This window comes from Magallana gigas, chromosome 4 (genome assembly GCF_963853765.1).
Source record: "Magallana gigas chromosome 4, xbMagGiga1.1, whole genome shotgun sequence".
NCBI lineage: Eukaryota > Metazoa > Mollusca > Bivalvia > Ostreida > Ostreidae > Magallana > Magallana gigas.
The window spans coordinates 25,882,927-25,901,167 of NC_088856.1; the positions used below are offsets into that span (position 1 = coordinate 25,882,927).

An 18,241-nucleotide genomic window follows, 5' to 3' on the forward strand; every position below is an offset into this window, starting at 1 on the left:
ACAAATTTATTTATAGAATAACAACCATGGCTAATAACTATTGCAAAACAAATATTCAATATGTATCTGATGCACAAAAGAGAGTGGAGAAAAAAAACCTATACACAACTCTTAATGCCCCTTTTGAAAGTTCACAACATATTTCACATTTTATGTTTGGAAAAAAAAATGCATAAATAGATGTACATTTTAACATCATGTGATTTACTGCTTATTCGTAATTCAAAAATAAAGTGGTGTTATCAGTCAGCAACATAGATAAAGCAGAATGACATGATGTAGCACTGCTCCAAAAATTAATAACATAATTGTATTTACTGCACTGCTTTGTTAACAATTAGAACTTAAAACAGTTTGTTGGTTCATCCAAACTTTAAAAACAGTTCGATTTATTTGCAGAATTGTTTACATGGTTTCAGGGGTCAATTTGAGAAATCTTCAAAAGTTTTATGCTGTATGATTTATCTTGAAGTAATTAGTTGTTAATGCTATTAGTACTTTATTTTATCTTACAATATTCTTTGTGTTATAAAAAAAACACAGAAAAAAAATGAAACATGCATATCACAACTGGAATGATTCCAAAAACACCTCAGTATTCAATCAAACATTTCAACAGCTTGCATATCCCAAACTCACAACCTTATTTTTGACTTCCCCAAAATAACAAATTTTTCTTCATTCAATTACCAGCAAAAATTGAATGGAATTCAAAATTTTATAAAATACCATTTTTTTTTTTTACAACAGGACAAAAAGTTTATTATCTAATGAGTATTTTCTTCATTTTTAACCAAATACCACTCCAAACACTGTAGTAGACCATCTTTTGTGCTGAAACCGAAACGCGAAAATGTTCCAAAAGAGACGACACAAATCATGATATTTTTTTATCTAAAGGTTGATGACAACCCATCCACCAGGCCAACAATATACAGGCTGAATTTTTTCTCTCAAAAATAATACCTAGCTGATTTGCAAAAACATATCTAGAATGCATTTCAGTCTGCATTCTGAGCTCTGTACTCCTGCAAACACAATTGCTACTACATAATACATCATTTGAGCATGGCATTTGTTTCCAATTTTTCACTTCCAACATTTATGTACTTGCAAACAACAATTTTTACACTGTGTATGTCAATATACTCTTCTTCATTTTAACATTTTTTGTTACCAAAAAAATAAATAAATAAATGGCATCACATTCAAAAAAATCTTTTACATGTAAACACGTGTAGCACTGTAAATTAAAAAAACACATACTTAGCACCACCTAGATTTGCTGTAAACAAGCTTTGAAGGTCTCCTAGCAACTCCTAATAGATACCATGGTAGATGTACTAAGACATTAACATTTCTTGCAGTACATTTTTCACCACTAAAATACTTGTTACATATTCAAAAATTGTTTGAAAGAAGAAATTTAGCATAATTGTGTAGTTTGAAAACTCGCTTTAGCAAAAGTGACAGACTGCAAATCAATCTCTTTCTTGATCAATCAAGATTTTCATATTTTAAAATACAAAAGGACTGAGATTCTCTTTAGACAGGAAAGACTAAAGTGATCATATTTAATATTTTGTACATTGATAAGAAATATTTTGTCAAATGTAAAGTATGAATTAACATACTGTAATTTCTATAACTCATGAAAAGTCAGCAAGTGTAAAGCACATTACTTATATTTTCTATTTAAGTGGCAGTTGCTAAAATTCTTAATTTTACACCCCAAAAATGTTTATGAGAAAAATCATTCATTCAAAATTAATTCTTAAATTGTAGATGTTTAACATTTTGTATATGGCAAGAGTAAAGCTTACAAATACAATGAAGTCACAATCTAAAAACGACAAAACAATTTTTCTACAATGGAATAAGCACCAGTTTATGAACTGTACAAACAACAGGTAGGAAATGAAAGTGGTTGGTATGGCAACAGAATCATGAACAATCATTTAACTTATTCCTTTTCAAAGATAAAATTGCACCATTTCTGTTCATTGTTCAACTGAAGAAATATCATGCAGAGACAAAATTGCTTTAATATACACAAAATCTGCATTAAACTTCACAAAACCTAAATAACATATTTTAAATAGATTCATGGACATTGTTATCAAGTTAATGGGTTTTGTTTTTTTTGAATAATTTTTTGTAAATTGCAATATGATAATTATTGTACATTAATATCAAGGTGGAAGACATAATAACATAATACATCTTTTTTAATAATCTCATTTTTTTCTGAGTGTAAAATGTTATCACAGCATCAATTACATAAATTTGTATGCATCTTTAAATAATATTGACATTAATTATTTTTAATCATAAGTAAATATTTTAAAGCAAAAATTCATTTCAACAAATCTACTCCAACTTCACTTTTTGTGTGCATCATTTGAGTCATAATACCATGAAAATGTACATTTTACAAAATATTCCAGAAGTTATTATTACAAGTGTTGGAAATCTTTGAGTATCATGGATTTTTCAACGGAACAAATCTAAATTCTAGCTTTTACAACATTTTACAACAATTTTGAAAATTATTACAGGTGTCAGACATCTGTGAGTATCATGCGGTTTTTTTTTCAAATGGAAACGAACTTAATTCTAGCTTTTACAACATTTTACAACAATTTTAAAAATTAAATAAATAAGAAAATGAGAAAAAAAATCGCTCGTCAACAAGAACAATTATTTTTAGACAGTTTTGGGACTATTTACACTTGAGGAAACACTGAAGTTTTCGTACATTTTCTCCTCGTCTTGGGATCTGTAATCTCTGAAGGGCTGGGTACCAGTGTATTTCTTGGTACCCAGACTGGATGACTTTGTGATTGGGTTTCGACTGATGATCAGATGCAGATTGTTCCGAGCCTCTGTGATTAGTGGAATAGTCAGAGCACAGTCAAAGTCTTTGGTTCTTATGCCATTCACCTATATACAGATAACAGATTATAGCATTTGGTGATACATGTAGTAGATACAGCTTATTTACAAGCAATACAAGGATGAAAATAATGGATTGAATCACAGTAACTTTTATATTGTGTAATATGGGGTACAATAGTTTTATTTAGAGTAGAATATATTTGTTTGAAACAGATCCCAGATAATTTCATTCAATAAGTTAAAAAAAGAAACTTATGCATATATATCATATAAAATATATCAGAAAATGTGTTTTGTTCTTTATGATTGATTTAATAATAGTATGAGAATACATCAATTTCTTACCTGTAGAACCCTATCGAATGGCTTGATTCCATTCAGGTCAGCAATACTTCCTTTCCGAACTCCACTAATGTAAACACCTTTTTCGTACATTCCATCCGACAATCCGAATCCAAAGTCCTCTACCACAGTGCTACGCGTCAGATTGATCTTGTGTAACTGCACCGGGGTGGGAGAAAAAATAGTCTGAACATGATTCTGGTACATTTCCGCATTGGACTTGCTGGGTCGTACTGCACTTCTTGATTTCATCGGGCCTCCCGACACTTTCCCAAGATCTAGGTCACTGCTGTAATTAATGGCCGTGCTGTGTGATATCTTTTTCCTGCGACTCCCACTGCGAGAAGTCGGTCTCGCTCTCCTGTCCAGACTTGCTGTACTTTTCTCCCGTAGACTTGCACTTATCTGGCGGAGCATTTCTGAGTTTTCGTAATCCTCAAAGGACCTCACCCACTCCTCAACGTTTGAATTTTCACCGTTTCCATGACTACCGACACTACAATTGTCAAGGTCGTCACCTGAACTGAGATCATCTAATCTGTCCACACTGGACAAAGCATTTGAATGGTTGGATCCTCCACTCGTCATACCTGTAAAAGATGTCTTAATGCATTTAAATAATTCTAATAAGGTGTGTAATAAAAGGATCATGTTTTAAATTTTTCAATTTGTAAAATTTGTAGAAATTCTGCAAATGGCACAGAACAAAAATGTTTTCTTTAAAAATGTCACCCAAAATAATGTCTTTTTAGAATCCTTTCATTTATCATGATGTCATCATTTCACATGAATGTAATATAATCTTGGATTTATCAAACAACTATGTGAAAGAAAATAAAGTGTTCTATACTTATCAGATATATGCAAAAATCACACTTTTTCGAACATTCACAATGAAAACAAACAGTGCTTACTTCTCCCTGACTTGTTGACCCGACTGAGGGGTCGAGACACAACCATTGGCTGTACCGAGTGGCCGTTACCCGGGGCCCCGAGCTGGGTGTCGTGACACTCGCTATCCCAAGATTCCATAGCGCTGTCTATACTGGCAGCAGGGGTCGTAGACCTGTCACTCTGAAATGCACAAAATATTCCATATTCCAAAATTTACATTTGCAAACATGCATCCTTAAATGAACCTATATTGAAGTGAAAACGTTAAACGCTATGTGAACTTTTAAATGACGTCACAATGATCACCGCACACATTAATTGCTTGACCGTTGCATAATTTTCAACATTAAAAACATGGTAATTTTGATAATTCTAAACCATTTGCCTTATTCAAATGTAAATATAAGTAATAAATAGCAATGTCAAAAAGTGCACCAGAATACAAAATTGTTACATGATCAAATCTTAAAGGTCCTTCGGTCTTCACAGGATTTAATCATGTGAGCAACCAAGTCCATATTCTGGGGTACTTTTTAACTTGCTGTTTATTTCTTAAATGCACTCTGAAGGAATATTCACATGTGTGCAACTTTATTAAAGTACATTTTAGAAGATTAATGACAGTTCCAAAACACCACTTCAGGAAAAATGAGTTCGGACAAGAAAGTTTTTCATCCATAGGTTGGAAAATATGAACCAAAGACAATATTTTTTTCATAAATATTTTTTATTAAAAAAAATAAAACATCTTATTGACATAACTGGACATGATTTATTAGATATTGATACCCTGCATTTACACAAAATATCTTAAACTCTACAGTATGTTACTAGCAACCAAAACAGATTTTCCGCTTTTTCATACGAAATTTTTTTTTTAATTTGTATTAAATAATTGAGAGCAAGTATCCCTCTCTGAACAATGAAATCATGTTTCAGAAATGATACTTTAATGATCTATAAAATAAAATCTCGGTGTAGTATTCCACCTTAAAATAGAGTATAAGTCTATACTTACACAGTGACCCCCTTTTCTGTGCCGAGATCCTGGAAAAATTAAGAATTGAATATCAATTATAAAGATATAAGTAGGTGTATCTTTTTACAACACAAACTACTTTATCTAATCGCATAGATATTGAAATAGCATTTATCACATGTTTATCTCAATATACAGTGGATATCACTCACTAAAGGCTCGTGGTTTAATTCTGAGTAAATCAAAACAAAATCAAAAGAACTGAGGCAAAATAAAGTTATCACTTTATAAAACCCTACTGTTGGCTTCAATGGGTCGGGCAATCTTGAGTGTGATGAGATCCTCGGCGTTCTGTAACATCTCGGTGGCCTCCGTCAGAGTTCTCCCCTTCATCATTTCTCCGTTAATGGCCAGCAACAGATCTCCAATGTGTATGGCACCGGTTCTGTCATAAACATCATTACAAGTGTATACTTTTCTCCTCTAGCAAAGCGTATGAATTATGCAGGTATATGTATAGTGTATTTGATACATGTATAGAAACATATATGTAACAAACCTACGTTGCATGCAAATTGAATATGTTTAAAATTTTACACACATACATGAACTGTAGATTCCTAATTAAAAGCGAGGAATTAATTTCTGCGTAAAATCTCAAGAAGCAACCCTCACCGATTTTAAAATCTTGCTTTTATTTTTTAGACAATTCTGAACTTTTGGAAATAACGACAAAAAATTGGTGATCACAATATTTCATTCTCACGATTTGATACAAAAAGTGGAGTTGCAGAATCAAGAACTTGTGTAAAATAAGGAATTTACAATATACAGTAAGACAACAATCTTCTTGAATGAAGCAACTAAGGTATTTTTATGTAAATGCTTTTTCATGCAAATGATTATATGTACCCCTTTTAAAACAACTTGCATTATACGTATCTACATAAAGATATCTATACATGATTTTTTATTTAAAACAAATCCAATCAGTTTTCAGCAGAATTGGGAGTAAAGTTTCTAACTTTTCAGCCAGTCCCCCCTTGATGATGTCAGAGATGATGATGGGGTCCCCGGGGCTGTCGGTCCCTGAGATGGTGATCCCCAGGGGTCCGCCCCGCCGGTGAAGCTCGACCGTGTATACCACTGACTCATCACAACTCTCATCTAAAGGAAGGAAAACGACAGTAATTAACGCATCATTACAATACTACATTAAGGAAATAAAAAGAAAACCACAGTTGATACTATTACTACAAGTGGGGAAGAATTAGAATAATCACTATACTCATCATAAATATATAAATATTAAAATGATGGACAATTAATCATTTTAAGGTGATAAATTAATAACTTTTTTCATATCATAAACTAGTATCCAAAGTTTGTTTGAAATTGTCTTTTTTTTTTGGCAATTCCACAATGGTGTAGTGTATTGGGGACTTGAAAATTATAACTATATAATCTTTCTTCAGACAATTACTGTGGAATCATCATCGTTCACGGGAGACCAATGTTTGCAGCCTTCGTGTGTAACCCTTGCCCACAAATTTACATCCCAATGTCCGTATATGCAAGGTCATGTTTAATATTTATTTAAGAAATAGAACTTTTTACCAACAAAATAATGCCCCCATGTACCGGAAAAATTTTGGCTACCCACGGACATTGACCCCTATGAATGAAAATAATTCCACAGTAGCATAAAAGTATGTCAAGTGTACTGGAAAAATGCTTTTTACAACACAACTGCAATGAGGATTTCAAAAGTATTTCTTGTATCTAAATGTTGTTTTAGACATTCCAGTGTGTGTCAACTGTACTGGGGGTAAAGTGCTATTATCTATTATTTATTAATAATTGGCATTTTATATTATTTTATGAAAATTTAAACCACATGCTGATTGAGACATGAGCCCCTACCATTAGGATGCTCCTCCCTGCGGAGCTTGATCTTGATGATGTCCTCGGGGGAGTGGAGGAGGTGCATGGCGTCCTCTATGGTCAGCCCCTCGGTCCGGATGTCATTGATGGCCAGGATTCTGTCACCGGTCTGTACTGACCCACATCTGACATGCAGAGGAAAAACAGTTCATGTACAATGAAAAACATGTCTAACATAACAAAGATCATCACTCCACTCAAGTATTAAAAATCTCTCTCTCCCACTCTCTTTCTCTCTCTCTTTCTCTCTCTCTCTCTCTCTCCATAAAATGAAATGTAAATAAACTATAGTGATAACATTATGATAAATATAATGAAAAACTCCTTTATTCACAGGTCCTTAATATCAATATATTTTAAAACCGGGTTTTTTTTGGAAACAGTTCCAGGAATTCACGGATTCATTTTTAAAGAAACAATTTCCAATCATTACAGTAGCTATGTAATTTTTACAAGATAAAAGAATACTCCACTAATTAAACCAAAGACCTATTCCTCTTTATCATATGTTACCTGTATGAGACGCTGCCTTTCTTCACTGATGTAATGATTAGTTCCCGCCTGATTGCTGTAGAAAGAAAAACTCTTAGAATTTATACGCACATTCTTAAAATTTATCTAAAACAGGGAAGAATGAAAATTACTTCTCTTCATATATTCTCTTTATTTTTTCATTATGTTTATTTTTATATCAAAGACATCATATCAACAAACAAAAAAATGAGTTTTGGTTTCAAAAACTGAAATGGCAATGATTCTGACATAGAAAAATACTTTCAAAAAGCGTCACCTTTAATGGTAAGCCCTAGGTTTCTTGGATGATTGGGGAGTTTCACAACAAATATGCCGGAGCTGGGCATAACTGACTCTGCAAAGAAAAAAGAATATCACTCTTATCAAATACACAAACGTACACAAATACAAACAAAACAGGGAAAATAGCACCTTATAGTATCATAAATTCAGCTTTCTTCTTCATAATAAATTGCTGGTTTTATAAAGTCATCAAACAATATGACCATTTCAAAAGTAAAGTAGGTAGTCTGGTAACTAGTGTCAAATGCATTCAAGAAATCACTATTAAAGTAGTCCGAGTATCGCACTACGTCATAATACGGATTTTACAATATTGGTTCGACTTTTACAAAGCGTTTTTGATACCCGGTATTGATTTTGCTCTACATCGCTGTTGTAAACAATGGCAATAATAAGCAATTAGAACGGTAATATATGTATTCTATGAGAGATAGAAATGATTAATGTTGAGAAACTCGATTCTGTTAAAGTAAAATGAAAAACGAAGTTTCTGATTAACCAGGATCTCAGGTATGCTTATATCTTCTTTGTTATGACCCCCCCCCCCCCCCCCCCCCCCCCCCCCCGAATTTTTCTTTTTCTTTTACTAAAACCGGTTTAAATTTAGAGACAGAAGCTATTTCGAATTTAAACAATTGTCAATTAATTAATGTTTAAATGATATCTAACATTGTTGACAGATCTAGGCAGAAAACTGTAGCAAAATGTGATTTTAACGGATTTTTTCATCAGGGTCTACTTGGTTTAGAGTTTATAGCGTGAAAAGTAATCCGTCAACATTTAATTTATTTTACCAAATCTTTTTTCTAAGATGTCAATCTATAGAATAAACACCATGAATTTAAGTTTGAGTCCATAAAATAGTAAAAAAAATTACCAAACGCGATACTTGCATTGCATTTTTTGTATTCTATTTTGATACATCAGGTCCATAAAGCGTACTTACTTACAAAAATTTGCGCAAAATTATTGATGAAATATAGCTTAAATAAATATTTATAGTCTATTTTGTATGTTCAGTTCTAATTTTCCCAAAATTAGTAATTATATTTAGGAAAAACGGACGTCTGGCAAATTTCATAATTGTCAATAATTTTCGCAAGGGGGTACACCCGTCTGAGGGGTGATAACAAACAAACTAGCATGTAAACATACATATTTTCTTTTGTATATGTATTGCTAGAATGTATATTTATCATTTAAAGCTAAGCTTTAAATGATTGAGCCCATTTAGTGCCGAGTATAGGACTACCTTAATGGAGACATATTAAAGATTCCTCGACAACTTATGCTTTTAACCACAGTAATTAACAAAAAAATAAATAAATACTGTTGCTTCATCAATATTTATAGGCATTAAATTTAGGAATTAAATAAGACAAACAGTTTCAAGGTTATGTAATGTTGTGGACAAAAGAATGGTATGTCACATACCATATGCCACCACATACAATATTTCAATGACGTTTTGATTTCATGCAGTGACTCAACAATGATATTCTCTATAATTGATGTTCAGAGAATATTAATGAAACCCAAGTTATTCATAAATAAAATGTAAATTTAAGGTTTATTGACTCATTTGAAATTTTGAATTTAGCCTGGTCCTGACCTGCGACATCATATTCTATGGTGAGGTCACACCGGTGTCTGTGGTCCCTGATCAGCTGATTGACCTGCTCAGCTGATTGGTTGGTTATTTCAAGGTCATTCACACCCACTACTCGGTCACCTTCTTGTATAACTCCACATCTGTAATAATTTGTGTTCTTTATAATTTGAAAAATTTCTTTTTTTATGTAAATGTCATTTAATTTTTACAGGATGTTGGTTAGTAAATTTGTAAATTCCTACTTTATTGGGTGAAGAGTTTTATGAATGTTTAAGAGCAAGTTAAAAATGTGTGCCATCTACTGTTTTAGTACTTATCTCAACAACCCCTCAATAACGCAAGGCCATATGCTTCTATTACATAAAAAAGTTTGCAAATTTCCCTACAGTGGTATTTAATATCTATTTTAACATATTGCAGTTATAGCATATAAAGTTCATCTTAATTTTCCCTTGACAAAAATACACAAAATCAGATTTTTGAACTTAGATCCATCCTTCCTTCAGCCTTTAAACAGGAAGTATGGCTACAGATATTTCCATATATATGTTTTAATAATCTGAAGTGCTCCGACATTTACATGTAAATTTAGAAGAACTTTAAAAAATGCAAGTGATTATCACCTCTCTGCAGCACTTCCTGGTTGTATGGAATACACAGTGATTCCCTCTGGGGGACCCCCATCCACCGTCAGGCCGACCCCCTTGTGGTCCCCACACAGAGAGACCTCCACCGTGTCGACATGACAGATCTGGTTGCTAATGACAACAGAGGTGGCAGCGGAGGAAATGGACACTAAATACAGAAAAAATCAAATAATGAAGTGAATGTTTAGAATGTCTAAAACTTTAAAAGTATCTTGTGCATGTATATAAAATATGAAGTTTCAGAATAACAATACACATGCATTTACAATATTAATTGATAATATGAGTTGTGCATATTAGATAGAATTTGGATAAATGAGATGGATACCAAGAAATAAAACACAGTTTATTATGTTGCATGCTCGATAAAATACACATCAAAACATCTACCAGAAAGGATTTACTTTAATTTATGTAATGGAGGAAAACATTTTATGTAGAGTCAGCCAAATACTCCCAAGACGTACCCAACAGAAATTCAATGAACCTGTCTCCCTTTTACACTTGCAGGTAAAATTTTCCAAAATATCTCAAACATGCATAAAACTTTATTAATGATAAGTTTCACCACCCAAAAATCATCTTCAATAATACAAAAATGTCCTCAAACAATATTACATGTATATGCCTTCCCCATAAACAAATTTTACTCTATCATAGATTTTCCAAAAAGGAATTAATATTGTAATTTTATCCATTAAAAAGAAGAGTTACCAAGAATGTTACAAAGGTTTCTTTCATTATTGAGTTTATTAATCATGTTAATTCAGACTCCATAGTTCAAGAAAAAAAAACAGTTAAAACATCTGCAAAATTTGAGGTCCTGGGGAACCCTAAACAGACTATTCAATGAATCTCAGTTAAATTTAAACTTTATACTTTAGGCACTTGCTACTAGCTGAACCCATCAGCTTTTAGAGAGCCCAGTGGTCATGACAATTTTTAAACTACCAGTATAATAATCTCTTTTAGATGAAGAGTTCTGTAAAGAGATATGGGAAAATATTCATATATATATTAAAGTTACATTTTATAAAATTTTCTTATTAATAATTTAGAGGTAAACATATCATTTCTAAAAATTTACGGTAGATCTGATGGTGAATTTGCTGACCACCTAGCCTCCTTAAGCTTTCCCTAACCATTGGCCACGTGTTACAAGAGGACCACTTGGCATCAATTCTGTCAAGTTTACACTTACTACACCTTCTTCTAATCTTATGCAACCAACGCCTGACAAGTTCTACACTTACTACACGAGGATTGCTTGGGGTCAATTCTGTGCAGAATTCTCCGACTTCTTCCCGACAACCTCATCATGCTGTTCCCAAACGGAGCGGAGGACAAGGCATTACTGCTGCCAAATCCGTAGGGAGTGGAAGCAGAGGACAGAAGAGCGGGGACAGAGGATGCAGGGGCCATGCTGGGGAGGCAACCTTATTACAACAAAAGCCATTGACAAAATGAAAGTAAAAGCAGTGCACTTTTTTTTAAACCAGTGATAATAATTTTTTAAGGATAAAATTAGTTGCAATATACATTAAATATTGAATAAAATTCACACACCAAAAATAAGATCATATATCAATCGTAAAAAAGATTTTGCAATATATATTGTGTCATGCAGAGATTAAATAAAACTGAAAAAACTAAAAAAAAAATGGAAGTGCTTTACCCATGATAACTGAGTACATTTTATCGTAATTCACAACCATTCATTGAATAACCATGTCCCTCCTCACAATTGTCAGATTGACTTGACCATGCTAATAAAAACTCATTATTTCTATTTCACTTATAAAATTCATTGTCTTGTAAAACATGAGGTATGAGGATCATGTTCATTTAAGATGCTAGTATTTGTTACTGATTATGTAACATTTGTGCAATTGCTGCAATTCTCTTATAAAGGTACATGTAAGTATGATTAAGTCAATCAGAACAGATGATTGATTTTTTTCACTATTCAAAGATAAAATATGTCATTTCGAAAGACTTAGCAGAAGGAAAAAGGAAACAGTATGAAAGACAAGCTCATTCTATGAAAATAAAAAAGGCAATCGGTTTCCAACAAAGTGCAAAATGAATTCAAAAAAATAATTTTTTTATTAAGACAGGCTATATTGACAGGAAAAAACCGTAAAGAGACAAGCTAAACCTTTTAAAACTTGGAAAAATAATAAAGAAAAACCTGGATGGTCCATAACCTCTTTTTCTGGGACATTACCTGGGGCCTTGAGGAGGCCGTTCTTGTTGATGTAGTCCCGGGACTGCTGTCTCTCTACCAGCCTGTGGGGTAGGAGCTCCAACTTAATGGTGTCCTGGGTGTGGGTCTCTATCAGCCGACTCGCCTCCGCGATCGACATCTGGTCCACACTGGTCCCGTCTATAGAGGTGATGTGGTCTCCTAGGTGGAGTGCTCCACACCTGGAATTTCCCAATGTAGACAAGAATTAAATACTAAAGAATGTACCAGTATACACTAGAGTTTAACATAAAAGAATGCACCAGGATACATGGTGTTAGTGGCCACTGAAGTTTAACAGTAAACAAACATTAAATATACATAAGCAATACGTCACAACTTCAAAATTAATCAGTCCAAAATTTGTGCAATATTTATAGCTCTCATTCTTTCATTACAAATTTTTTTCAAAGAACTACAGATCTGCAGCTATATTTTATGAATTTTTGATTTTTGTAAATCAACATTTGACCACTTTCTGTGTAACTCATCCTTTAACAGATGCTTTGGAGACCATGAATACCCAGTGTTTCAGTATCCATCACATACCTGTCTGCTATGCTCATTGGATCAATGTGGTCGATACACAGGCATGGCTTTCCTTGGTGGGAGGTCTGGGTGAGGTGTACCCCTAACTTCATCCCCGGAAGTTTGTCTATTTCAATCAGCAAAGGACCCTGGGCATTGTTGACAGCCTCTAGATAAACAAGAGATATTTGTAAAACACTTATGCCCCCCTCCCTTGGAAAGAACTGCGAGAAAATGAACAGAAACTACAAATAATTGAAATTTTTCTAAGTCCAAGGCACATAACTCTGACAAAGAATGCTTGATCACACCCAAAATCGAACTTGACCTATATATCATTATGATAAACCTGTATACCAAATTTCATTTCATGATGTGCATCCTTTGCATAGAAAATGAACGGAAACTACAAATAATTGGAATTTTTCTAAGTCCAAGGGGCACAACTCTGTGGAAAATTGCTCGATTGCACCTAAAATCAAACTTGACCTAGATATTATTATGATAAACCTGTATACCAAATTTTATTTCAATATGTGCATCATTTGCGAAGAAAATGAATAGAAACTGCAAATATTTGGAATTTTTCTATGTCCAAGGGCCACAACTCTGTCGAATATTGCTTGATCGCACCCAAAATGGAACTTGACCTAGATATTATAATGATAAACCTGTATACCAAATTTCATTTCACATTGTTTCAATATGTGCATCCTTTGCGAAGAAAATGAACAGAAACTGTTGGTGGACCGACCAACTGACAGCAGCAAAGCAATATGCCCTCCCTTCTTCGAAGGGGGGCATAATGAAGAACATTTCAATAGTAAATCAAACTTTTCTCTATTAATGGCGCCAATTTTTCAATCAAGATTACTGGCTTTAATGTTTGCAATGATCCTGAATCATTACAACCTCTTATATTATACCCATTTGAATTTTAGGAGGCAAGATTACCAAACTGAGTCATGACTATTTTTGCACATTTAGCTCATAACGTGGCATTTATCGATTCCATTATGACAGCAACATTTCACCAAATGACCATCCTATTTTATATATCACCACTTAGTTGTCCTGTTTTCACATATCACCATGATGATATATGATGATCCTATTACTACAGATCACCGCTTGGTGACCCTATTACCACATATCAACATATTATGATTCATTACCACAAACTACCTTGTGGTTATCCTGTTACTACATATCACCACGTGGTAATCCTATTATCACATATTACCACATGGTGACCCTATTACCACAAACCCCTATGTTGTTACCCTATTAACACATATCACCGGGTGGTGACCCTCACCCATAAGAGAGACGTCGTATTCCACCATCAGGTTGACCTCCCTCCCACACTGCTGCAGGAACACCGACGCCTCCGCCAGGGAGAAATGGGCCACATTATAGTCATTGATGGCCAGGATCCGGTCCCCAATCTTTATGGAGCCTTCTCTGTAATTCCAAGAGTCAAAGATGTACATTTTGCTTAAATGTATACATAAGGATGGCAATGTTTTGTTTTTTATTTTACATATATTACAGGGGAATATCATATTTTTTTTCATCATGTATTCATGATTCAAGAAATATGAGCAATGTTCTTGTTAAAAAAATATACTGTAGAATATATCTCCTCAATTTTTCTGAGAATTGTCTCCCTTACCTATCAGCTGGTCCACCTGGTCGCACCTGAGTGACAATAAGTGGGCGTGTTTTGTGTTGTTGCTCATGGTAGCCTCCCCTGATTGTGAACCCAAAACTCTTACCTTCCCTCACCAAGTGTACAGTGTGCTGCTTACAGCATATTGCAAAGGAGTCTGAAAATCCTAAAAACACATCAACAAATTTATACATCAAATCCATCTCAATTACCTGTATTGACAAGCTGATTTACTAAATCTATTACCTGTATCAGGTAGCAATATTTTACTTCCATTACCTGTATCAGATAGTTGAAAACTACTTTCATTATATCAGGTAGCTGAAATTCTACTTCCATTCACCCGTATCAGGTAGGTGATATACTACTTCTATTACCTGTATCAGGTAGGTGATATACTACTTAGGTAGCTGAAATACTTCTTTCATTACCTGTATCAGGTAGCTGATATACTATTCAGGTAGCTGAAATACTTTTTCCATTACCTGTATCAGGTAGGTAATATTATACTTCTATCACCTGTATCAGGTGGGTGATATACTTCTGTTATTACCTGTATCAGGTAGCTGATACTCCACCTCCAGAAGAACCTGATCACCAGTATTTTTCAGAAGGTTGATAACTTCGTCATGTTTCATGTCTCGCGTTTTTATTCCATTCACAGACACAATGAAATCTCCCTCAAGCAGAGCATCAGATCTATAATACAGAATTTCAATCAATATAGGAGTAAGTTTAAATTTTCAATACTGACAACAAACAAATGTAAAGCATGTGATTCAGATACAACATAACCTTGAAGATGAAAAGTTAATGAAAACTTTGGCCTCTTTCAATGTCCTTACTTATACTGTTATTGACCTTAACTTTTACCTTAAAGTTGAAAAAAAAAATGGAAACAGCAAGACACACACCTGGGCAATAAAAGTCAAGAGAAGGAACTTAACATCATTTTTTTGGGTGGAAAAAATTTTGCAGGTGAATTTTTTTTTTCGTTTTGTCATATCACACGCAAATTTATTTCACAAATGACTCTTGAACAACAAGTAAAGTTATAAATGGGTATGGCAACCCTGTGAAAAATGATTTATTTAGAATAATCTTTGAAGTGATAACTGAGTGGCCTTTCGATCAGACAGCAAATCTTCTGAGTCCAGCATCAATTAATCAAAGGACTGACTGTGATCAATACAGGGTAGAGACTTGGACATTTCTCTGGCCCTATCAACCAACAGCTAATGTCTATTGATTTGACCCTTAGCCAGTCGGAGGCATTGGAGAAAGCTCACAGATGTTTCAATAATCTTAATGTAATTACTGATATATCCTTGTGGCATTAAAGACTTAGCCTTGTCGGAGTTTTGTTCCAGTTCTTTTCACCTTGAAAGTCCATACAAACAATGTATATTGAGTTTCCTAATATTTGACTGTTGAGCAAATTTCTATCTTTATACCTGACATTTTTGGTTGCAAAAAAAGTTCAAGTTTTTCTTTTTCACTTTCATCATTACAAATATTTGCAATTTCTAATTTCACATACATTTAATATGAATAAGTTTAATGCTTCCACACACTCACACAAAACTGTAAAATAAAAAAATTCAATTAACCTTCACTTGACCCATTCATGAATGTCATTAGCCAATGAAAAATGTCTTACCTGTGTGCAACTCCTCCGGGTCTAAAACTTGATATATGGGCTCTACTCTCCTTATCTGTGCCCCCTTTTACAATAAATAAACAAAAAACTTTTCTGAGTTTTGGTTTTTTACTTTAAAAGCTTAAAATATACATTCCACAAGATAAAATGCATATTGCAAATTGCAACAAAATAACACTGTAATAATGTTACAATGTACTTTATTTGTACTTTATTGCATCTTAATTAGTCCTAGACATTGGGTTTTTTTTAAAGTGAATATTAACATAGATATATCTTGGAAGTTTTTTCTTGACTCAATTAGGATAATGAAGTTTGACTTATTAAGTTGTTGTCATCACCTTCACTTTATCAGTTATTTGTGTAATATATGCACACTGAAAAAATACTTCACCTCAGATTAAGCAGTCAAATGTCAAAATTACATGTAACAACCATACAGACCCCTTTTCTCTTACGATCTACATGTAAAATATAATTTTATGCAAGCCCAAACCCATTAGCCTACGTACAGTCCACCTTTGTTTCAATATCCTCCATATAACTGTTAAAGTCAGAATATAGGACTACTGACACCCATTACAAATGACTCACTGTATTTAACATTTGTGATTCTCTGAGAAAATGAGGCAAATATCACCTACATTAACTCACCTGATACAATTAGGCCTAACCCACTCCCAGCTTTCTTCTGCAGCTCAACAACGGCTGTTCCTGTTTGCTCCACTGCAATAAATCAAAGATTTGAAAAATTGTAATCATACCGCAAAAGAAGTAAATATATTGAATGTCAATGCCTTTATGGCTTGATATGATAATCGTTGTTGTGTGTATTCTTAACATATTAAATCAAAAGAGCACTGTACATGCTATAGATTTTTATCTATGCTAATTTGATTAATCATTTACACAGAGAAAAGTTGAAATCTTTTGTCTGCCTAACTTGTTTTAATCAAGAAGTTAATTGTACATTTTTTTTCTTTCTTTTCTTTTTAAGGGGTTGGGATGGGGGGGGGGGGGGGGGGGGGGAGTGGGGGTTGTAAGTTATGCAGTAAGCAGTTACTAGTGGTCAAAGGATATATATCTACTGGTATGTGAATGTTAGATAAATGAGAAGGATTATCAGGATATATAGTTATAGATATCATTTGATCAACTTCCAGAAAAAATATTATTAACATCAAAAATAAAACTTCAAAGAACATGAAAGTAATTTTATCAGAAGTCTAAGTATTGGCATGCACATTCCAGCATTGCTGACACCTTGGTCGAATTTTAATCAACTCTCATTTCTGCTGTTTAAAAAATAATTCATAAATTTGCTTAATTTGCTTATCTATGTGCTTATACATAACATGCTATCTAAATAGATTTTTTTTTTCGATCATGACACTGCAAGATCATTCACTCTTTTACCAAGTTTTGAACGATGAATTATAAATAAATGATTCATGCATGCACTCAGTCTTTCTTGGAATGTTAACAAATATTGATTGTGCGATGATCCAAGAAAATTCGGTGAATCTCCTCCCATTCTAATAATTTATAAAGAATTTTAATGAGACTTAGTAATGCATATATATATACCTCCTAAATTGGTATTCAGTTGACTAGCATTAGATGCTCTATATCGCAGTACTTCTGAAATTCAAAACAAAAATAAACAACATGTCTAAAAGAATCAGTATGTTAGTTGATACATGCATAGTTAAAACTACACTCTACAAACTTTTTCGCATGGTAACTTTAATTCAAACTACAATTCCCCCGCCATGTTTCGTCGACATGGCCGATGTAAACATTGCCTTGTCAATATTACCTGTATGTCGCTCAGAGCTGCGCAAACAATCAGGGCGCCACCCTGGCATTCCTTAGAATCTGCACTACCCTGCACTTCTCATTTCAAGACAACATGTCAAATATTTCTTCCTAAGTTCATTCATTAGTCCCTCTCCATGTTTTTCACATTTCGTCAACAGATGGCGCATGCTTATGCTGCATCCT

The 18,241-nt window shown here is 33.6% G+C and overlaps 2 protein-coding genes across 4 annotated transcripts in view; one reads left to right on the forward strand and one right to left on the reverse strand.

The window, feature by feature from the left end:
• LOC105339967 (tripartite motif-containing protein 3-like) overlaps positions 1-18,241 on the forward strand; it is a 314,106-nt gene that overhangs the window by 3,864 nt on the left and 292,001 nt on the right. The gene's annotated exons all lie outside the window — the stretch shown is intronic.
• Positions 90-18,240, reverse strand: LOC105321856 (glutamate receptor-interacting protein 1). 3 transcript variants are annotated; one of them, XM_034450846.2, is made up of 21 exons: positions 18,057-18,240; positions 17,825-17,878; positions 16,892-16,963; positions 16,238-16,301; positions 15,131-15,276; positions 14,581-14,743; positions 14,224-14,369; positions 12,927-13,074; positions 12,360-12,559; positions 11,386-11,568; positions 10,109-10,280; positions 9,486-9,625; positions 7,848-7,925; positions 7,571-7,625; positions 7,037-7,182; positions 6,139-6,280; positions 5,413-5,558; positions 5,153-5,181; positions 4,155-4,314; positions 3,244-3,830; positions 90-2,943 (listed from the first exon to the last, which is right to left on the reverse strand). In XM_034450846.2, exons 1-21 carry the CDS (start codon positions 18,103-18,105, stop codon positions 2,707-2,709), a joined length of 3,117 nt encoding a protein of 1,038 aa, XP_034306737.2. In that variant the 5' UTR covers positions 18,106-18,240; the 3' UTR covers positions 90-2,706. The 3 variants fall into 3 exon arrangements, with proteins under 3 accessions (XP_034306737.2, XP_034306739.2, XP_034306740.2); XM_034450848.2 differs by lacking the exon at positions 17,825-17,878; XM_034450849.2 differs by lacking the exon at positions 11,386-11,568 and having other exon boundaries at positions 18,057-18,239.

Bases quoted from the DNA above. Each gene is read 5' to 3' on its own strand.
- LOC105321856 (XM_034450846.2), bottom strand. From the start codon at position 18,105: ATGCCAGGGTGGCGCCCTGATTGTTTGCGCAGCTCTGAGCGACATACA. The intron at 17,879-18,056 runs GTAATATTGACA...TTTGAATTTCAG, and splicing joins CAGCTCTGAGCGACATACAG to AAGTACTGCGATATAGAGCA. The intron at 11,569-12,359 runs GTAATGTCCCAG...TGTTGTAATAAG, and splicing joins CGGCCTCCTCAAGGCCCCAG to GTTGCCTCCCCAGCATGGCC.